The sequence below is a fragment of the Oncorhynchus keta genome, chromosome 13 (genome assembly GCF_023373465.1).
Source record: "Oncorhynchus keta strain PuntledgeMale-10-30-2019 chromosome 13, Oket_V2, whole genome shotgun sequence".
In the NCBI taxonomy this organism is placed as follows: Eukaryota; Metazoa; Chordata; class Actinopteri; order Salmoniformes; family Salmonidae; genus Oncorhynchus; species Oncorhynchus keta.
Window position 1 is genome coordinate 29,922,411 of NC_068433.1, and position 23,323 is coordinate 29,945,733.

The 23,323-nt window shown below is 41.4% G+C and overlaps 1 protein-coding gene and 1 long non-coding RNA gene across 2 annotated transcripts; one reads left to right on the plus strand and one right to left on the minus strand.

Annotated features, from left to right (window-relative positions):
* The first annotated feature begins 1,383 nt into the window (after positions 1-1,383).
* On the plus strand, positions 1,384-7,285 carry LOC118392147 (uncharacterized). The gene is made up of 4 exons (XR_008062830.1): positions 1,384-1,672; positions 2,714-5,509; positions 5,702-5,821; positions 6,122-7,285. It is a non-coding gene; the product is annotated as an uncharacterized LOC118392147 (long non-coding RNA).
* A 6,734-nt stretch (positions 7,286-14,019) lies between these two features.
* Positions 14,020-22,141, minus strand: LOC118392148 (zinc finger protein 501-like). Its single transcript, XM_035783817.2, has 2 exons — positions 21,848-22,141; positions 14,020-16,821 (listed from the first exon to the last, which is right to left on the minus strand). The coding sequence occupies exons 1-2, from the start codon at positions 22,005-22,007 to the stop codon at positions 15,473-15,475; spliced, it is 1,509 nt and encodes a 502-aa protein (XP_035639710.1). The 5' UTR covers positions 22,008-22,141; the 3' UTR covers positions 14,020-15,472.
* Positions 22,142-23,323: the final 1,182 nt, after the last annotated feature.

Sequence of the window (23,323 nt, forward strand, 5' to 3'; positions counted from 1 at the left end):
CTCGTTGATGGCACATTCACAGCTCAATAGGGACTCATTGGAACGCAGCGCTTTCAAAACCTGGGGCACTTCCGGATTGGATTTTTCTCAGGCTTTCGCCTGCAACATCAGTTCTGTTATACTCACAGACAATATCTTTAACGTTTTGGAAACGTTAGAGTGTTTTCTATCCAAAGTTGTCAATTACATGCATATTCTAGCATCTTGTCCTGACTAAATATCCCGTTTAAAACGCACATTTTTTTTCTCCAAAAATGAAAATACTGCCCCTAGAGTCTCAAATTAAAGGGGCAATCTGCTATTTCTGCATCCATTTTTGGACTTAATTAAATCTACCCATTGAATCTTGAGGAATATAACATAAATGCCTCATGAACACAGTTCAAATGCCGAACCCCATTTTTCAGAATGACTTATTAGGGAAGAGAGTGCCTGAAAAGAACAGTTCTTCTCAGTTTTATGATGTCATATACTTTGCAGGAGTTCTGAGGACCTGGTTAGTTCTGGTACTGTGTATCACTTCCTTTTTAATATAGAAATGTGGACATGTACGTCTATGATGGCAAAGGGATCTTCCAAGTAAGCAAATGTAAGACTCATTAGCCAGGGTGTGGTATTTAAATGGAAGCAATATTGAATATTTTCATTACTGTGTTGAATTCCAACTAATGTATGCATGACTACCAGTTTTCCCATATTGCCTCTTCATCCTACAGACAGATCATGACGATTAATGACATTAGTGGTGTATGACTCTTACTGCTATTTCCAGTGTCCCTGCATGGTCTGGAAGGTCACTGTTCCAGTTAGGGGGTTTCTGTGTCTATGTGTTAATGTCTATGTGGTCAGACAGACAACCGGCAGCCAGGTCATTGTCACTGCTCCTGAGAAACAGAAACAGGTCACCACGGAGACCACATGTCACAGAAAGTGACATCACCACAAGATGTTACCTGAAACGTAGAAGGGGGGCCTTTGTCAGTAACCCAGTACCTTCTGAAAAAGTTGACATGTGTTTCATGTCCCTCAGCCACATTGACCTATGAGCATGCAGAATAAGTCATGCAAACACGTCTGCAGGTATATGAAGCCAAGATGAAAATGCACACACGGTTATATTTTTTGCTCTCTCTAGCTCTCTCTCTCTAACCCCTCTTTTTCTTTCTCTTCTTTCTCTGTCTCTCTCTATTTTTCCCTCATTTTTCTTTCTCTGCAACTTTGAGTCGTCTGCTCATAAAGTAACAAAACTACCGGTATCTGTGAAACACCACGACCATTAACCACACAACCAGCAGCAGTAGGAAACACATGCTCCAAAACCACCACCATCAGACTGATCAACACAGTGACAGACCTCAAACACACCCACATCTCATCGTCTAACTCTCAAGCTGAGTGAAGGGGTATTTTCAGAGAGCAACTATAGAATGTGACTTATTTTTCAGCTAACATACAGGAAGCCCTTGTCAAAAGGAGGTCTCTGCCCTTTCTCTACTCTTTCTTCTCTGTGTGTTTTGGATAGTCAACTGCTAGCTATCAGTGACAGTGATAGATAAGGACATACAGCCAGAGGAAACAGTCATACAACAGCTTAAATAGATGTCTGGTGGTCCCTTCTCCTGCTTCTCCAAACAGGGAATACTCCTTCTCCTACTCTTCAACTTCCACTATGGTAAGATTTGTAAAAATAAAACAAAACTTTCTTCTGTTCATGCTTTGTATTGAATGTGCTTTCTTGCCAAAAAGGATACATTCTTTCTTGCCTAAATGGATAACCACTTACTGACTTTAGTCAGTTGGCTGCTTAGGGTCTTTTCAACGGTCTCCTTATTCTAATGTGAAACCAAGAGGGTAGAATCATCCCCAAACAGGATCTATTGCATGAGCTTGCTTGCATGATAAGGAAAACCGTCAGCTTTCTCTAACTTCCTTGTTAGTCTTTACATGGTGTGTGTTGACTGTACATGCCTGGTCGTCAGTGATTGGTTGGATATTCAGAATCTTTTGCTTTATTACTGTGTGATAACACCTACATAATACCTATATTCAGGAACATATCGTGATGAAGTGATTCAGCAGTTTAGAATGAGTGCCAATGGTGTGGCTGGGTCAGCAGTTGTTGCAGTGCTTCTTGAATGCAAAGATATTACGACCCTGTGCTTGATGCTTGTCATTCATTAAATTTAATTCAATACGGGATTGTATTGAATTTTTGCTTTTATTACAGCCGGACTAGGATAACTGCAGTTATGCCCTAAATACCACACTTCATTGACTGTCTTAATTTGTCTTAATTCATGACAGAGATTTGTTGTTGTTGTAAGGGTTTATAATTCATTACTTCAGACTGGCATGTCTTTGTAATGACGCCCATGCAGGATATGATGCATTTCTGGTGAATAATTAAACATGAAACACAGTGTGGTTTGTACTTGTGAGCTGAGGAGAGGTTATCAGATCCACCCCCACTTCTCTTTTCCTGTCATCTCATCCTGTTCTGCTGAATGTTGGGGGGGGGGTGGACTTTAATGAAGTAAAATAGGACCCACACAATCAGATATGTAAATATTTAAAGATATATGCCACATTCAGTATAGTAATATACTTGCTACATCGTACTACTGTGTAATTATTCATGTAAGTAAGTGCACTGCAATGTAAAGAGTAACCATTGATTGGTGTCAGAATGCTAACGTACATGTTTGTGTTTCAGGTGTGGGTGTTTCTTCATACCTGTCATTCCACAAGACAGTAGGGGACTCCGTGGAGATCCCTGCAGGCTTAGAGGGGCATAATGTCACCATAATGCAGTGGAAGTACAGAGGAAAGGATATTGCAGAATTCAACTCAGAAGTTGTATATTCACGAGGATCCCAGTTTGAGGGGAGACTAGAGATGAATGTCATTAACTTCAGTTTAACAATTAGGAAACTGACTCTGCAAGGAATTTCTTGTTACTGCTGAAACAGACACGCTTATTTTCACTAAGGCTGTCACTCTGCAGGTTCCAGGTAGGCAGCTGTCAGCTTCTTTTTTTTTTACATAGATAGATAGATAGATAGATAGTTTAGTTTCTATCTATCTATCTATCTATCTATCTATCTATCTATCTATCTATCTATCTATCTATCTATCTATCTATCTATCTATCTATCTATCTATCTATCTATGGTGGGTGCAACATGAAACAAGCCTCTCCACATTCTGATATCAAACCACAAGCTCTCACAAGAAAGTGACTACCCTACATTGATGTTGCTTCTCTGTGAGAACCTTGGCTTTTATAACCAATGCCACGCAGACCTGGTTAGTGTGGTGGTGTGCATTTAACCATGTCATCACTCAGGAACTAAAGAGTGGTGCCAACTCAGTGGTTGCAAAATGTGCTGTCAATAACAATGAATTCAAAATGCCATTTTTGTTGGATTCCTTGTAGTATCGAGTTGCTATTATTGTAAGTAGTTGAGAGTTCTTTCGCTACAGTTATAGTAAACTGTGCTAAGAGATTAATGAGTGGTGTTTTGGTGTTTTTGGTCTCTGTACTCTCTCTGTGTGAAGAAAATGGAAAGACAGTGGACATTTATAAACTCAGCAAAAAAAGAAACGTCATCTGTGTTTATTTTTTAGCAAACTTAACATGTGTAAATATTTGTATGAACAAAACAAGATTCAACAACTGAGACATAAACTGAACAAGTTCCACAGACATGTGACTAACAAAAATGGAATAATGTGTCCCTGAACAATGGGGGGTCAAAATCAAAAGCAACAGTCAGTATCTGGTGTGGCCACCAGCTGCATTAAAGTACTGCAGTGCATCTCCTCCTCATGGACTGCACCAGATTTGCCAGTTCTTGCTGTGAGATGTTACCCCACTCTTCCACCAAGGCATCTGCAAATTCCCAGACATTTCTGAGGGGAATGGCCCTAACCCTCACCCTCCGATCCAACAGGTCCCAGATGTGCTCAATGGGATTGAGAACCGGGCCCTTTACTGGCCATGGCAGAATACTGACATTCCTGTCTTGCAGGAAATCACACACAGAACGAGCAGTATGGCTGGTGGCATTGTCATGCTGGAGGGTCATGTCAGGATGAGCAGGAAGGGTACCACACGAGGGAGGAGGATGTCTTCCCTGTAACGCACAGCGTTGAGATTGCCTGCAATAACAACAAGCTCAGTCCGATGATGCTGTGACACACCGCCCCAGACCATGACAGACCCTCCACCTCCAAATCGATCCCGCTCCAGAGTACAGGCCTCGGTGTAACGCTCATTCCTTTGACGATTAACACAAATCCGACCATCACCCCTGGTGAGACAGAACCGCAACTCGTCAGAGAAGAGCACTTCTTGCCAGTCCTATCTGGTCCAGCGACGGTGGGTTTGTGCCCATAGGCGACATTGTTGCTGGTGATGTCTTGTGAGGACCTGCCTTACAACAGGCCTACAAGCCCCCAGTCCAGCCTCTCTCAGCCTATTGTGGACAGTCCGAGCACTGATGGAGGGATTGTGTGTTCCTGGTGTAACTCGGGCAGTTGTTATTGCCATCCTGTACCTGTTCCGCAGGTGTGATGTTCGGATGTACCGATCCTGTTCAGGTGTTGTTACACGTGGTCTGCCACTGCGAAGACGATCAGCTGTCCATCCTGTCACCCTCACCTGCTGTCTTAGGCATCTCACAGTATGGACATTGCAATTTATTGCCCTGTCCACATCTGCAGTCCTCATGCCTCCTTGCAGCATGCCTAAGGCACATTCACGCAGATGAGCAGGGAACCTGGGAGTCTTTCTTTTGGTGTTTTTCAGAGTCAGTAGAAAGGCCTCTTTAGTGTCCTAAGTTGTCATAACTGTGACCTTAATTGCCTACCGTCTGTCGGCTTTAAGTGTCTTAACGACCGTTCCAAGTTCATTAATTGTTTATGGTTCATTGAACAATAATGGGAAACAGTGTTTAAACCCTGTACAATGAAGATCTGTGAAGTTATTTGGATTTTTACAAATTATCTTTGAAAGACAGGGTCCTGAAAAAAGGACGTTTCTTTTTTTTTTGTGCTGAGTTTAGCTGCAGTCCGTACTTCAAACTATCACAACATGTTCATCTTCCCACTTGTTGTGGTAAACACTTGTTTGATGGTGCTCAGGAAATTGTAATGTTCAATTCTGAAACGGAATGATTGCATCTCCTAAAAACAAACATATAAGACGTTAAGATATTGCTCCAGATTTACAGGTGTATTTCTACATGATGTTGCACAGCTGGTGCCTTAATCCCGGAGAGCCCTGCCTATCCCATAACTGAGGGAGACTCTGTGACTCTGCGCTGTGCAAATAGTTATCAGGAAACAAACCCGAACCCCGGGGTTGATTCCTACAAAGATGGAGTACTCATCAGGAAGGAAACCACAGGAGAGATGAACATCCCTGCAGTGTCCAAGTCAGATGAAGGCTTCTATAAGTGTACATCTAAAGAAGGAGAATCACCAGAGAGCTGGGTGACAGTGAGAGGTGAGAAGAGCAGTGTGTGTGTGTGTGTGTGTGTGTGTGTGTGTGTGTGTGTGTGTGTGTGTGTGTGTGTGTGTGTGTGTGTGTGTGTGTGTGTGTGTGTGTGTGTGTGTGTGTGTGTGTGTGTGTGTGTGTGTGTGTGTGTGTGTGTGTGTGTGTGTGTGTGTGTTGATGGTAAAACATGTGTTTCGCTAGTCCCTCCAGGTTCTGTTGTCTTCATCTCTCTGCTGCCCAGGCTGCTGTGTGGTTTACTGGTGGTGTCTCCCTTTCTACTGGTGTCCATCATACTGATGGTGAAATGCTGCAGGGCTCGAGGTGACCACTTTATTTCAGTATACTCCTTCTTTATGTCATCCTCTTATATCACTGCCTTGGCAGTAGCTAATGGGAATCCCTAATAAGTACAAATACAAGAATACTGTTATCAAGTAATGTTGACTGAAATTGTTCATTTCAAATTTAAATAGACATAAGTTGCAGCTATTTCTGTTAAACGTCTTCTATGGACACTTTTTACCCTTAAAAAAGGCTAACTAACCTTTCCATGACCTCTGATGTTGTGCAATTGAATCAGTTGAACTCAGATGCTAATCTCTGCCCATGATATTCTTATAGGCTTGTGTTCAACAGCCAAATCTCCTCAAGACGAGTTACCATCTGATGATGTCATCAAACAGACTGACTCATCCATGTGATCCGTTACAATATGAACTGTCAGCTGAAAAAAACACGTTTATGATTTTGACGTTTTTTGCCATTGCCTTGCCATTGATTTATGATTGTGTTTACTGAGTTTAATATCTGAATGTTACGATTTTGTAGGTTAACAATTTCAGCTTTTGGTGGCTTGTGTCCTTTCCTCTGTTATTGTTAAATGTTTTCGATTTTTGTTATTATATTGCACTTACCTCTCTTTAACTTCTGTTAATTAAACAAGTGTAGTGCCTGTTTTTATTTCAAGGCCCAGTGCAATAAAACATGTGATTTTCCTGTGTTTTATATACATATTTCCACACTATGAAGATGGAGTAATACAATGGAATTGTGAAAATTGTGATAATTTCCTTTAAGTCTAAGAGTTATTTGAAAAGAACACTTGAAATTTCAGCATTTTGGTGGGATGGAGTTTTGGACTGCCTGGTGATATCATTAATTAATAAACCACAAAAAAGAGTTCCAAACCTCTCTGCCAATAACAGCTATTGGAGGTGTACCTCAATTGGAGGTGTACCTGTAAATGTATTTCAAGGCCAACCTTCAAACTCAGTGCTTGACATCATGGGAAAATCAAAAGAAATCAGCCAAGACCTCAGAAAAAAATTATAGACCTCCACAAGTCTGGTTCATCCTTGGGAGCAATTTTCAAACGCCTGAAGATACCACGTTCATCTGTACAAACAATAGTACGCAAGTATAAACACCATGGGACCACGCAGCCATCATACCGCTCAGGAAGGAGACGCGTTCTGTCTCCTGGAGATGAACGTACTTTGGTGCGAAAAGTGCAAATCAATCCCAGAACAACAGCAAAGGACCTTGTGAAGAGGCTGGAGGAAACAGGTACAAAAGTATCTATATCCACAGTAAAACAAGTCCCATATTGACATAATCTGAAAGGCTGCTCAGCTATGAAGAAGCCACTGCTCCAAAACCGCCATAAAAAACCAGACTACGGTTTGCAACTGTACACGGGGACAAAGATCGCACTTTTTGGAGAAATGTCCTCTGGTCTGATGAAACAAAAATAGAACTATTTGGCCATAATGACCATTGTTATGTTTGGAGGAAAAGGGGGGCTTGCAAGGGGGAGGCTTGCAAGCCAAAGAACACCATCCCAACATGGTGGCAGCATCATGTTGTGGGGGTGCTTTGCTGCAGTAGTAACTGGTGCACTTCGTAAACTAGATGGCAACATGAGGAAGGAAAATTATGTGGATATATTGAAGCAACATCTCAAGACATCAGTCAGGAAGTTAAAGCTTGGTCACAAATGGGTCTTCCAAATGTACAATGACCCAAGCATACTTCCAAAGTTGTGGCAAAATGGCTTAAGGACAACAAAGTCAAGACCATCACAAAGCAGAACTGAAAAGCATGTGCGAGCAACCTGACTCAGTTACACCTGCTCTGTCAGGAGGAATATGCCAAAATTCACCCAACTTGTTGTGGGGAGCTTGTGGAAGGCTACCCAAAACGTTTGACCCAAGCTAAACAATTTAAAGGCAACGCTACCAAATACAATTGAGTGTATGTAAACTTCTGACCCACTGGGAATGTGATGAAAGAAATAAAAGCTGAAATAAATGATTCATTCTACTATTATTCTGACATTTCACATTCTAAAAATAAAGTGGTGATGCTGACGCTCCAGATACTCAACTAGTCTAAAGGCCAGTTTTATTGCTACTTTAATCAGAACAACAGGTTTCAGCTGTGCTAACATAATTGCAAAAGGGTTTTCTAATGATCAATTAGCCTTTTAAAATGATCTACTTGGATTAGTTAACACAACGTGCCATTGGAACACAGGTGTGATGGTTGCTGATAATGGGCCACTGTACACTATGTAGATATTCCGTACAATAGTCATTTACAACATTAACAATGTCTACACTGTATTTCTAATCAATTTGATGTTATTTTAATGGACAAATAATGTGCTTTTCTTTAAAAAACAAGGACATTTCTAAGTTTCGAGTTTCTTACATGACTGGCCTTTTGGGGGTGATGTTTTTTCTGGCCTGAATGATCAGAGTCTAGGATTACAGGGACTCTCCGCAACTCTATTCAATGTATGGGACAGAATTGAGGAAATTATTAAGACGTTCTAGCTCTTCTCTGTTTGCATTAATAAGCAAGATGAGCTGAGATATGTCCTCTGGGGGCCGTCTTGTCCTTAACCCTTCACACTGGCACTGACCTGCCTTCTCAGAGAGAGAGATGGTGGTGGTTTTACTGGTCACACTGCAGCCTGACTGTCTCTCCAGAATAGAGGGGACCCTGAGGAGAGGTTATCACCGTGGCCACAGTTATACATGACGACGGATGCAGTCAGAGCACACATCTCTCCAAAGTATGAGCCTACTACCGTACATCAATGAGAATGAATGAATGGAGGAGGCTGAACGGCAATGATAGGCAGACCTTTTTAAAAGGATGAAATATACTGAACAAAAAAAATAAGCGCAACATGCAACAATTTCAAAGATTTTACTGAGTTACAGTTCATTTAAGGAAATCCGTCAATTGAAATAAAATCATTAAGCCCTAGTGGAACCCCCTTCCCAGAAAGGTTAAACCTCTTGAGACTAGGGGGCAGTATTTTTATGTTTGGATGAACTTCCGACTTCAACTGTATATATATATACACACATACAGTACCAGTCAAAAGTTTGGACACACCTACTTATTCAAGTGTTTTTCTTTATTTGTACTATTTTCTACATTGTAGAATAATAGTGACGACATCAAAACTATGAAATAACACATATGGAATCATGTAGTAACCAAAAAAGTTTTAAACAAGTCCAAATATATTTTATATTTGAGATTCTTCAAAGTAGCCACCCTTTGCCTTGATGACAACTTTGCACATTCTCTCAACCAGCTTCATGAGGTAGTCACCTGTAATGCATTTCAATTAACAGGTGTGCCTTTTAAAAAGTTAATTTGTGCAATTTCTTCTTAATGAGTTTTTAGTGAGTTTGAGCCAATCATTTGTGTTGTGACAAGGTAGGAGTGGTACACAGAAGATAGCCCTATTTGGTGAAAGACCAAGCCCATATTATGGGAAATAAGCAAAGAGAAACAATAGTCCATCATTACTTTAAGACATGAAGGTCAGTCAATCTGGAAAATTTTAAGAGCTTTAAAAGTTTATTCAAGTGCAGTCGCAAACACCATCAAGTGCTATGATGAAACTGGCTCTCATGAGGTCCACCACAGGAAAGGAAGGCCCAGAGTTATCCCTGCTGCAGAGGATAGGTTCATTAGAGTTACACGCCTCAGAAATTGTAGCCAAAATAAATGCTTTACAGAGTTCAAGTAACAGACTCATCTCAACATCAACTGTTCAGAGAAGACTGTGTGAATCAGAGCTTAATGGTTGAATTGCTGCAAAGAAACCACTACTAAAGGACACCAATAATAAGACTTGCTTGGGCCAAGAAACACGAGTAATGGACATTAGACCGGTGGAAATCTATCCTTTGTTCTGATGAGTCCAAATTTGAGATTTTTGGTTCCAACCGCTGTGTCTTTGTGAGAAGCAGAGTAGATGAATTCCGCATGTGTGGTTCCCACCGTGAAGCATGGAGGAGGAGGTGTGATGGTGCTTTACTGCTGACACTGTCAGCGATATATTTAGAATTCAAGGCACACCTATCCAGGATGGTTACCACAGCATTCCGCAGCGATACACCATCCTATCTGGTTGCGCTTAGTGGGACTATCATTTGTTTTTCAACAGGACAATGACCCAACACACCTCCAGGCTGTCTAGGGGCTATTTGGCCAAGAAGGAGAGTGATTGAGTGCTGCATCAGATAACTTGGCCTCCACAATCCCCCGACCTCAAGCCAACTGAGATGGTTTGGGATGAGTTGGACCGCAGAGTGAAGGAAAAGCAGCCAACAAGTGCTCAGCATATGTGGGAACTCCTTCAAGACTGTTGGAAAAGCATTCCAGGTGAAGCTGATTGAGAGAATGCCAAGAGTGTGCAAAGCTGTCAAAGGCAAAGGGTCTAAAATCTAAAAGAAGAATCTAAAATCAATTTGGTTTGTTTAACACTTTTTTGTTGTTGTTACTATATAATTCCATGAGTTATTTCATAGTGTTGATGTCTTCACTGTCATTCTACAATGAAAATAGTAAACAAAGAAAAACCCTTGAATGAGTAGGTGTGTCCAAACTTTTGACTGGTACTGTATATAAACACAGGGAAATCATTGGGCCTTCAATGCACTTTAGGCTACTGTTTGATCAATTCATGGTTTTAATAGTTGCACTCTGGAGCCCTTATAGTATTGTAGGCTAGGGCCGGTGTGAGCTGGCATCTACAAGCTAACGTTTGTTGCCTATGTTTTAGGCCTAATGCTTATTTGACTCATTATATACCTATTTTTATTTAACAGCATTATTTGAAAGGATTTGAGGGTTAGTTTAAGACAGCGTTTCCCAAACTCAGTCCTGGGTACCCCAAGGGGTGCATGTTTTGGTTTTGCCCTAGGAGTACACAGCTGATTCAAATAATCACCTCATCATTGGGCTTTCATTATTTTTAGTCCACTGTGTATTGCTAGGGAAAAAAACAAAAATGTGCACCCCTTAGGGTCCCCAGGACGGAGTTTTGGGAAACGCTGGTTTAAGAATTAGGGAAACAGGGCATGAGATATGTCGTTGAAGATCTTACGCACGGGCCCCTGTAGACTATAAGCAAAGCAGCGCAGTTCCAATCATTTATTGGTCACATACAAGTGATTTGCAGATGTTCTTGTGGGTGTAATAAAATGCTTGTGCTAGCTCCCACAGTGCAGTACTATATGACAAGTAATATCTAACAAATTACACAACATAGACCCAATACACACACATCTAACTAGGAATTAAGACTATACACAGTACACATGGACAAACAATGTCAGAGCGGAACAGACTAAGATACAGTAGAATAGTATAGAAAAACAGTATATACGTACATATGAGATGAGTAATGCAAGATATGTAAGCATTATTAAGTGAATGAGATACCGTAGAATAGTATAGAATACAGTATATACATATGAGATGAGTAATGCAAGATATGTAAACATCATTAAAGTGACTAGTGTTCCATTCCTTAAAGTGGCCAGTGATTCCAAGTCTATGTCTACAGGCAGCAGCCTCTAATGTCCTAGTGATGGCTGTTTAACAGTCTAATGGCCTTGAAATAGAAGCTGTTTTTCAGTCTCTTGGTCCCAGCGTTGATGCACCTGTACTGACATCACATTCTGGATGATAGTGGGGTGAACAGGCAATAACTCGGGTGGTTGACGTCCTTGATGAACTTTTTGGCCTTCCTGTGACATTGGGTGCTGCAGGTGTCCTGGAGGGCGGGAAGTTTGACCCCGGTAATGAGTTGGGCAGAACACATCTGGAGAGCCTTGTGGTTGCGGGCGGTGCAGATGCCGTACCAGGCGGTGATACAGTCCGACAGGATGCTTTCAATTGTGCATCTGTAAACATTTGTGAGGGTTTTAAGTGACAAGACAAATTTTTTTAGCCTCCTGAGGTTGTTGCGCCTTCTTCACCACACTGTCTGTGTGGGCGGTCCATTTCAGTTTGTCAGTGATGTGTACACCAAGGAACTTGAAGCTTTCCACCTTCTCCACTGCGGTCCCGTCGATGTAGATAGGGGGTTGCAACCTCTGCTGTTCCCTTTAGTCCACAATCAACTCCTTTGTTTTGTTAACATTGAGTGAGAGGTTGTTTTCCAGGCACCACACTCCCAGAGCCCTCACCTCCCTGTAGGCTGTCTCGTCATCGTTGGTAATCAAACCTACTACTGCAAACTTGATGATTGAGTTGGAGGCGTGCTTGGCCACGCAGTCATGGGTGAACAGGGAGTACAGGAGGGGGCTGAGCACACACCCTTGTGGGGTAACACTTTACTTGACACCCAGCGTCATAACATGTTATGACACTGTCGTGACATACACAAGAAGGCCAAAAGTATGTGGACACCTGATTGTCGAACATCTCATTCCAAAACCATTGTCATTAATATTTTTATTTTAACTAGGCAAGTCAGTAAAAAAAATATATATATTTTACAAGACAGCCCTGAGTTGGTACCCTCTTTGCTGCCAAGAGCCTCCGTTTTTGGGAAGGCTTTCCACTAGGAACATTGCTGCAGGGACTTGTTCCCATTCAGCCACGAGCATTAGTGAGGTCAGACACTGATGTTGGGCGATTAGGCCTGGCTCGCAGTCGGCATTCCAATTCATCCCAAAGGTGTTTAATGGGGTTGAAGTCAGGGATCTGTGCAGGCCAGTCAAGTTATTCCACACCGATCTTGACAAACCATTTCTGTATGGACCTCGCTGTCATGCTGAAACAGGAAAAAGCATTCCGCAAACTGTTGGCACAAAGTTGGAAGTACAGAATCTTCTAGAATGTCATTGTATGCTGTGGCGTTGATTTCCCTTCGCTAGAACTAAGGGGACTAGCCCGAACCATGAAAAACAGCCCCAGACCATTATTCCTCCTCCACCAAACTTTACAGTTGGCACTATGACTTTGGGCAAGTAGCGTTCTCCTGCCATTTGCCAAACCCAGATTCGTCCACCGGACTGCCAGATGAGGAAGCGTGATACATCGCACCAGAGAACTCATTTCTACTGCTCCAGAGTCCAATGGCGGCAAGTTTTACACCACTCCACCCGACTCTTGGTTTCAGCCGACGCTTGGCACTTCAGCTGACACTTTACACCACTTCAGCCGACACTCGGTAGTGAGTGTTGCAACCGATGATAAACCATTGTTACGCACTTCGGCACTCTCCGCTCCCTTTCTGTGAGCTTGTGTGACCTACCACTTTGCGGCTGAGCCATTCTTGCTCCTAGATGTTTCCACTTCACAATAACAGCACCAGGTGAAACAACATTTTATGAACTTACTTGTCGGAAAGGTGGCATCCTATGATGGTGCCACGTTGAAAGTCATTGAGCTCTTCAGTAAGGCCATTCTACTGCCATTGTTTGTCTATGGAGATTTCATGACTGGGTGCTCGGTTTTATACACCTGTCAGCAACGGGTGTGGCTGAAATAACCGAATCCACTAATTTGAAGGGGTGTCCACATACTTTTGTATATATAGTGTGTATATTGCTTTAATTTATGGCTGGTTATGACACCTACATAGGAGTGTCAAAACCCACAAAACCTACCACACAAGGCAAAACATTCCATTACCCCATAGTCTACTTGTCAACAGTATGCTTATGTTATGTAACATTTTCTAAAATGGACCATTATTAAATTATTATAAGTGTGCACACATTCATGTCAGACATGCACCTACCCCAAAGCTCAGTTTCTGATGACTGGGATGAATTGGGGACCAGATTTAAGGAGCAGGACAAGACACCCTCTTTTTGACTGATGACTGACATAAGGGCATTTACCTGACAGGCCTATCTGGCTTATATGATTATGATGGTCATAATGCTTCTTGACAGTGTTATAAAGTGTATTTTCTTAGTCCAAGTAAAGTGACACACGATGATCACAAGGCTGTATGACAGTGTCATAAAGTGATTTAAAATGATGGGAAGAAAAAACCATGACTAAAGAATTCATTACAGCAACTAAGGACTTAAGAAACAAACTTTCAAATGAAAAAAATCGTATTGGCAGGGGAAAAAAATGATAAATGTGGCTTTAAACACTTATGTACAATGCATTTGGAAAGTATTCAGACCCCTTCCCCTTTTCCACATGTTGTTATGTTACAGTCTTATTCTAAACTGGATTAAATAAATAAAATATACTCATCAATCTACACACAATACACCGTAATTACAAAGTGAAAACAGGTATTTATAAATGTTAGCAAAATGTACATGTCAGAGCAAGAACCAAGCAATGAGGTCGAAAGAATTGTCTGTAGAACTACAAAACAGCATTTTTTCGAGGCACAGATCTGGGGAAAGGTACAAAAAAAAACGATGCAGCATTGAAGTTCTCCAAGAACACAGTGGCCTACATCATTCTTAAACGGAATACGTTTGGAACCACCAAGACTCTTCCTAGAGCTGGCCGCCTGGCCAAACTGAGAAGTCGGGGGAGAAGGGCCTTGGTCAGGGAGATGACCAAACACCCGACGGTCACTCTGACAGAGCTCCAGAGTTCCTCTGTGGAGATGGGAGAACCTTCCAGAAGGACAACTATCTCTGAAAATAGCTGTACAGCGACGCAATCTATGTGTCATATTTCAGTCTAATTGTAATACAATTTGTAAAATGTAAAAAAAAAAACAGTTTTGCTTTGTCATTATGGGGGTATAGATTGATGAGGGGGAAAAAACAATTTAAACCATTTTAGAATAAGGCTGTAACGTAACGAAATGTAGAAAACGTCAAGGGGTCTGAATACTTTCCGAATGCACTGTAGGTGTCATTACCAGCCATAAAGCAGTTATGACCGTGTCATAATGTGTTATGCCGCTGGGTGTCAAGTAAAGTGTTACCTTACCTTCAATATCATGGATTGCTGCATGTTGCAAAAATGTATATTATTATTGTGATGCATAATTGCCATGGTAATTTTGTAAAAATCCAGTCGATGAGCATTATGGGTAATGGAGTCATTCTACAGATTCAAAATGGGCCCACAATTGCTTACATCAAATGCATTTTTGACAGCACGATCTTAAATAATATTATACAAAACACAGCGACATATCAAGTGTACAGACAGATGTAAGAGGACGACACTCTTCTTTTTAACCTAAAATGAAGAAAATCAGCCCCAAATTGTACTCTCCCGCAGCTTAGAAGGCTTATGTTATAATATAGATAAGCAGCATTAGGTCAAAATGGATGAGAAACAGTTTATAGCATTTTCTGGAAAGTACCTTTTTAAAAAAACATTTATGTACAAATAACATCAGTCAGACCATTTTCTCATCGCCCTGAGAGAAATTCCAAAACAAACTAAGAGGAATTCCTGTTTCTAATGCCGTGAAAACATCAACAGACTTTGAACAGCAGGTCTGTGTGTTTCCTAAAATACTCTGTTCATCATTCAAATAAAATCTAACTTTATTTACAAAAGTAAATTATTCACACATCTATATGAATATGAATAATCCAGAGTTGTTTTCTTCAGCCCCCCCCCCACCCCTCCCCTACGAGTGATGTCCACATCCTACCCTTTAATTTCCTTCTTCTTACATAATATCTATTTGTCATAATTGAATTGCCTCTATCAATTTTCATCCAGTTTTATTCCTTTGTGGATTGTTTTCACATGTGTCAGCAGGCTAGACTTTTGAGTGAAGCTTTTCCCACAGTCACCACAGCTAAACGGTTTCTCTCCTGTGTGAGTCAATGTATGCATGTTTAGGTGTTGCTTCAGATTGAAGCTCTTCCCACAGTCACAACAGCTAAACGGTTTCTCTCCTGTGTGAGTGAGTTTATGCTTCCTTAGGTTCCCCTTCAAATTGAAACTTTTCCCACAGTCACCACAACTGAATGGTTTATCTCCTGTGTGAGTCAGTTTATGCTTCCTTAGGTTCCCCTTCAAATTGAAGCTTTTCCCGCAGTCACCACAGCTAAACGGCTTCTCTCCTGTGTGAGTACGTATATGTTCAGATAGGGTCCACTTCTGATGGAAGCCTTTCCCACAGTCACTACAGGTAAATCGTTTCTCTCCCGTGTGAGTAAATATATGCTTCTTAAGGGAACCCTTCTGACTAAAACCTTTTCCACAGACACCACAGCTAAATGGTTTCTTTCCAGTGCCGGTCAGTATATCTATGGTTAAGTGTTCCTTGAGATTGAAGCTCTTCCCAGAGTCATCACAGCTACAGCTAAATGGTTTCTCGTCTGTGTGAATCATTGTGTGTTTGGAAAGATCTCCTTTCACTTTGAAGGTCTCGCCACAAACAGGACAGGTGTAGGGTTTCCCACCATGACAGAGTCGGACATGTGCCTCCAGTTTACAGGTGGAGTTGTAGTTTGTTTTGCAGAAGCGGCATTCACTGGGTCTCTTCTCGGGGAGAGTAACATGCCTCTGTAGGTCAGCTTTCTGAGCAAATGTTTCACCACAGTCACAGCAGCGGTGAGTTATTCTAGACATGGTGGTGGGTTTGGAACAGTGTTCCCCAAATGGTGGGCTAATGTCAAGTCCTACTGGGTTGCGGCTTACAATTGAGAAATGGCTGGAGTCATTGTTTTGATTATATGGAGGGTCACAGGGATTCTCAAGACCCTTTAGGTGGGTCACAGTGCCAAAAGGTTTAGAATCCACTAGTTTAGAGTCACTGTCTCTGTTCTCCACAGTCTGGGTTTGGGGAAGAGTCAAGGACCAAACTGGGTCTTCCTGATTCCATTCACTTTTCACACAGAAAGGAGTGAATTTAAACTCTATGATATCAGCCTCCAGCCTTTGAAGCTGCTCTTCCTCATGACTGCTGCCGAGTTCCTCCTGTTCCTCTTTAATCTGTGTGTGCCCTGGGTCCTCCTGCCCCAGACTGGGGCTCCACTCCTGCTCACAGTGCTGCTGCTCAGGGGGAGCCTCCTCTTCATAAACTATGGGAGAGAGCGGCAGGGAGTCTGGAGGGAAGAAGAGGAGCAGAGGTTTGCTATATACACCACGTAATTCAATCAAACACCTGAATCATACAGTCATCAGCCTTTAGACATGCCTGAGGACACCTAGCTACGCTAAACATTCAAAAGTAGTATGTTCTTATTTTATTTTACCATTATTTTATCAGGTAAGTTGACTGAGAACACATTCTCATTCACAGCAACGACCTGGGGAATAGTTACAGGGGAGAGGAGGAGGATGAATGAGCCAAATGCAAGCTGGGAATGATTAGGTGACCGTGATGGTATGAGGGACAGCTTGGGAATTTAGCCAGGACACCAGGGTTAACACCCCTACTCTTACGATAAGTGCCATGGGATCTTTAGTGAGCACAGAGAGTCAGGACACCCATCCGAAGGACAGCACTCTACACAGGGCAGTGTCCCCAATCACTGCCCTGGGGCATTGGGATATTTTCTTTTGACCTGAGGAAAGAGTGCCTCTATGTGGTAGATAAGTTGCTAACTGAGCAAAATACAAGTTATCTGAACACAAGTGTGACGTGTAGAGTATTTTTTCATGTTTTGGTCAAATATCACGACTAAGTTCAGCATATTGGTTATGAAATTGGACATTTGAAACCAGGGTTTTGATACTGGGCAATACATCGAAAATCCACAACCACAGGAAGCAGAAACAGTACTTTTAAGATAATTTTTCATCAACAGGGACGAACTTAATCAGGTAAAAACTGTCGAACGAGCCCCCAAAAGTGCAATGATTTATTGATTTTTATGATGTTAGTTAATCATGATGCGTTTGGCCTGCCTAGCTAATTGGCAGTGTTGGGGAGTAGTGAACTACATGTAGGACCAATGCAACTGTTTTTAAATCAATATCAAATCATTTCTGGGTAACAATTAGGCACCTTACTGTAATAGTTTCCCATTAAAATGGCAAAAAAAATTGCTCTTAAGCAAGAATTTGGCTAGGACTGTCTGGGAGTGGTCTGAATGGGGAGGGGGAAAACTTAAAACTAGCTGTTATTGGCAGAGAGGTTTGGAACTGTCTTTATTATTGGTATATCAACCAATTTACCACTTGGTGATGTCACCAGGCAAGCCAAAACTCCCACCCATGCAAACAGGCTAATTAGAAGATCCTGTGTAGATTGCATTTTCAACCAGCAAGTATCAGGAATTCAGCTATCACAGTCACAACCTGTTTCTGACAGGTGTATTACATTGAGCACAAATCCATGCAATCTCCATAGACAAACATTGGCAGTAGCATGGGCTGAATGAAGAACTCAGTGACTTTCAAATTGGCACTATGATAGGATACCACCTTTCCAACATGTCAGTATGTCAAATGTTTTGCCCTGCTAGAGCTGCCCCCGGTCAACTGTAAGTGCCGTTATTGTGAAATGGAAACGTCTAGGAACAACAACGGCTCAGCAGTGAAGTGGTAGGCCACACAAGCTCACAGAACGGGAGCGTCAAGTGTTGAAGTGTGCAGCGCGTAAACATGGGCTGTCCTCGATTTCAACACTCACTACCAACTTCCAAAGTGCCTCTGGAAGCAATGTCAGCACAATAACTGTTCTTTCGGGAGCTCGCCGCCATTGGACTCTGTAGCAATGGAAACGCATTCTCTGGAATGATGAATCACGCTTCACCATCTGGCAGTCCGAAGGAAAAATCTGTGTTTGCCAGATGCCACGAGAACACTAGCTGCCCCAATGTATTGTGCCAACTGTACAGTTTGGTGGAAGAGGAATAATGGTCTGGGGATGTTTTTCATGATTCGGGCTAGGACACATAGAAATCTTAATGCTACAGAATCTAAACGATTCTGTGCTTCCAACTTTGTGGCAACAGTTTGGGGAATGCCCTTTCCTGTTTCAGCATGACAATGCCCCCGTGCACAAAGCGAGGTCCATACAAAAATGGTTTGTTGAGATCAGTGTGGAAGAACTTGACTGGCCCTGACCTCAACCCCATAGAACACCTTAAGGATGAATTGGAACACCAGCTGCGAGCCAGGCCTAATCGTCCAAAATCAGTGCCCAACCTTACTAAAGCTCTTGGGGCTGCATGGAGGTCCCCGACTGCAATGTTCCAACATCTAGTGGAAAGCCTTTTCGAAAGAGTGAAGGCTGTAATAGCAGCAAAGGGGGAACCAACTCCATATGAATGCCCATGGTTGGAATGAGATGTTCAATGAGCAGGTGTCCACATACTTTTGGTCATATCGTTTAGTTTCTTAGCAAAGAGCTATTCCTCGATTTCTGCTAGGACTGTCTGGGAATGTTCTGAGTGGGGATGGGAAATCTGAAAACTAGCTTTTATAGTTGCGAAGAGACAGAATCAGTAGATCACATATTCTGGTATTGAACCTATGTAGCTTGTTTCTGGTCACAGGTTCAGGAATGGCAGAAAAATCACTCCATTCTCCTAAAACTAACCGTACAAATAGCACAGTTGGGAGATTTGGAAAACCATAGTCAATAAACAAAATAATGCTTAGTAAAAATATAAATCTTTGACTTACAATTTGTAGATACTATGCAATTAGAAAGGCTCAAAATGTATGGCACGTTGAAATCATACGTGGGTGGTGTACAGAAATAGGTGGGGTTGGCTGAGGGTAGCTAAGGGGTAGGATTAAATGCTCATGATTTATAATAGTTATGACTGAAAACACTATTTCACATTTACCTGATATGTTTAAGTACAATCTATCCAGATGTCAGAGCTGGGCTCAATTCAAATTAAAGGCAGTCAATTCAGGTCATATTTATTTAAAATTCTGAAATGTAAATAGTTTGGAAAGAAAGAGCTTCTACTTGTCAGTTTATTGAGAATTCATTGAAAATAAATGAACATTTTACAATTATTGAATTGTAATTTTAGTTTATTTTCTGAATTGACTGCCTTCTATTTGAATTGAGCCCTACCCTGATATATCAAATAACTATATTTTTGCTATGTAACTAATGTGTAAAATATTTTTTTTTTAAAGTGACACGTATGTAAAATGTGTGTAGAGTTTTGTCTTCCGATTACAAAAATGGGCAGCAAAACAAAAAATATGTTATTGGCAGAGAAGTTTGGAACTCTTTCTTTATTGGTCTATTAACTCCTCTACCGCCTGGTGATGTCACCAGTTAGGCCAAAACTCCATCCCACCAAAACGGGATGAAATTGCTCTTTTCAAACAGCTCTTACACCGAAAGGGCATTATCATAAAAAATATAAAACACAGAAAATCACATTTTTGACTGCACTGAGGTTTAAGTGAACAATATTTTGTTAAGGGCTTTCATGTCACTTAACTTCCTTCAGTGTAAAGTACCTTCAAAGTATACCTATTAAGCCCACCAGAATTGAAGTTTAGACATTTGTAACATATACTGCCCTAAGTTTTGTAGGAGTAGATATAAAATGACAGATTCATCTCTTGTGAAGTTATGACTTTACTTACATTGATTTTTATTTTTTTATAAGAAATCAAAGATTTGATCAAATATGTGAAAAGTGTACCCTTTAAGCTCATGCATAGGTGTTCCAAATAAGCCAACCTCTTAAAAAATATATATATTTTAATTCAATTCCCAATGTTAAAAACTTAATAATTTTACATAATAAATGTCAGTTTTACTTGTCAAAAATATAAATACAACATGTAAAGTGATCGTCCCATGTTTCATGAGCTGAAATATAAACAACCCCAGAAATTTTCCCATATGCACAAAAAGCTTATTTCTATCAATTTGTTTTGCACAAATTTCTTTACATCCCTGCTAGTGAGCCTTTCTCTTTTGCCAAGATAACCCATCCACCTGACAGGTGTGGCATATCAAGATGCTGAATAAACTGCATGATTATTACACAGGTGCACCTTGTGCTGGGGACAATAAAAGGACACTCTAAAATGTGCAGTTTTGTCACAAAACACAATGCCACAGATGTCTCAAGATTTGATGGAGTGTGCAATTGGCATGCTGACTACAGGAATGTCCACCAGAGCTGTTACCAGATAATTGTATGTTCATTTCTCTAACATAAGACGACTCCAACGTCATTTTAGAGAATTTGGCAATAGGTCCAACCAGCCTCACAACTGCAGACCATGTGTAACCACACCAGCCCAGGACCTCCACATCCAGCTTCTTCACCTGAGGGATCATCTGAGACTAGCCACCCGGACAGCTGATGAAACTGTGGGTTTGCGCAACCAATCATTTCTGCACAAACTGTCAGAAACCGCCTCAGGGAAGCTCATCTGCTTGATTGTCGTCCTCACCAGGGGCTTGACCTGACTGCAGTTCGCCATCATAACGGACTTCAGCGTGTATGTTGTTGTGTGGGTGAGCGGTTTGCTGATGTAAACGTTGTGAATAGAGTGCCCCATGGTGGCGGTGGGGTTATGGTTTGGGCAGGCATAACCTGCTGACAATGAACACAATTCCATTGTATCAATGGCAATTTGAATGCAGAGATACCGTGACGAGATCCTGAGGCCCATGACTGTGCCATTCATCCGCTGACATCACCTCATGTTTCAGCATGATAATGCACGGCCCCATGTTGCAAGGATCTGAACATAAATTCCTGGAAGCTGAAAATGTCCCATGGCCTGCATACTCACCAGACGTACCACCCAATTGAGCACGTGTATAATGCTCTGTATTGACCTGTACGACAGCGTGTTCCAGTTCTCGCAAATATCCAGCAACTTTGCACAGCCATTGTAGTGGAGTGGGACAACATTCCACAGGTCACAATCAACAGCCTGATCAACTCCTTGCGAAGGAGATACGTCGCGCTACATGTGACAAATGGTGGTCAAACCAGATACTGACTGGTTTTCTGATCCACGCCCCGACCCTTTTTTAAGGTATCTGTGACAAACGGATGCATATCTGTATTCCCAGTCATGTGGAATCCATAGATTTTGGCCAAATTAATTTATTTAAATTGACTGATTTCCTTATATAAACTGTAACATGTTGCGTTTATATTTGTGTTCAGTAAACATACGAACCTATACATGTTATCTTTGGTGTGATACACAGCAGTCTCCGTAGCCGATCATTCTCCTCCTGGTACCCCACTACCGTTTCCTCAACTGCCCCGAAAATCTCCACAGCGGCAGCCGTTAAACGCTCATTCAAAAACACACGCAAGAACTCTAGTTTAGACATTTTCTATCAAATTCGTTTTGCGTTGCAAATTCAACTGAGTCAGTTGGTATTTCTTTAGTCAACAGAATGAATGTTCAAAATCAAAACAAATTCGTCTCCAATCCTACTTCCGTGTTCCACTCCAGGAATTTTAGACGATTCCTTGGTTCTTGCTAACGAGTGGCAAGCTCAGAAACACAACAGCGCCGCCAGCTGGAAGGGGGTTTACTACTGTGCAAGGCAGCCAGTCCACAGACGAGTAAAGTGAAACGATGACTACCTTTTTTTTTTTTTTTAAACATTAGATAAACAGTGGTTATCATAAGTATAGGACGATCTGGGAGAATCATTTATTTCTCAGGAGTCGATTGTATATCAATACTCAATATCATGAATTAGCAGAATTAGTTCAAAATGAATGAAAAATAGTTTTTTGACAAATGGACGGAGATCTTTTCTGGAATATATTTAATGTATCAACAATAACCCCAGTCTGACCGTTCATTCTCCAGAGATAAATGGTTTCTCTCCTGTGTGAGTTGCTTTGTGCTTCCTTAGGTAACCTTTGAGACTGAAGCTTTTCCCACAGTCGCCACAGTTGAATAATTTATCTCCTGTGTGAGTCAGTTTGTGCACAGTTTGGGTCTTTAGGGTCTGCTTTAGCTCAAGAATGTACTCTTAAGCGGTGTAGATGAGCCTACCATTACTCCCTAAGGTCCATGGACCTTATATGTTCATTTTCAAAAGTTAATTTTCTAGCAGACAAAACAGACAAATACTCCATCTAAAGGTGCATCGATTCTCAATTGCAATATAGTTCTAGAAACTTTCATGTCACATAAAAATAATTTCACAACTGCAAAAGATGCACTTCAAAAAATGTGTTTCATTGTCACATACACCGGATAGGTGCAGTAAAATTGAATTGTTTTACATGATTAGCCATAGTAGTAAGGCGCCCCTGGAGCAAATTAGTGTTAAGTGCCTCGCTCAAGGGCACAGACAGATTTTTCACCATGTCGACTTGGGTATTCAAACCAGCAACTTTTAGGTTTACTGGCCCAACGCACTAACCGCTAGGCTAGCTGCCGCCCTGTACACTGTTTTATCCGGCTTTATCACAGTTGCAGCCGACAGTATTTTTCGGTTACAACATGTTTCTGGTGGCTTTCTTCCATTACAGAGGTTGTTCAGAGGATGCTAGATAGAGGCGACCACCTGTGGTAATTAGCGGTCTTCCTTAAACACATACTATAACATGGAGATATGGCAGTGCGGAAAGACTCTATTTTTTTATTTAACTCGGCAAGACAGTTAAAGAACAAATTATTATTTAC

What these genes read in the sequence shown, in the direction of transcription:
- LOC118392148 (XM_035783817.2), bottom strand. Translation starts at nt 22,007, where the DNA reads ATGTCTAAACTAGAGTTCTTGCGTGTGTTTTTGAATGAGCGTTTAACG. An exon ending in ACCAAAGATAACATGTATAG is followed by an intron (nt 16,822 to 21,847) that starts GTTCGTATGTTT and finishes TCTTCCCTCCAG; the next exon opens with ACTCCCTGCCGCTCTCTCCC.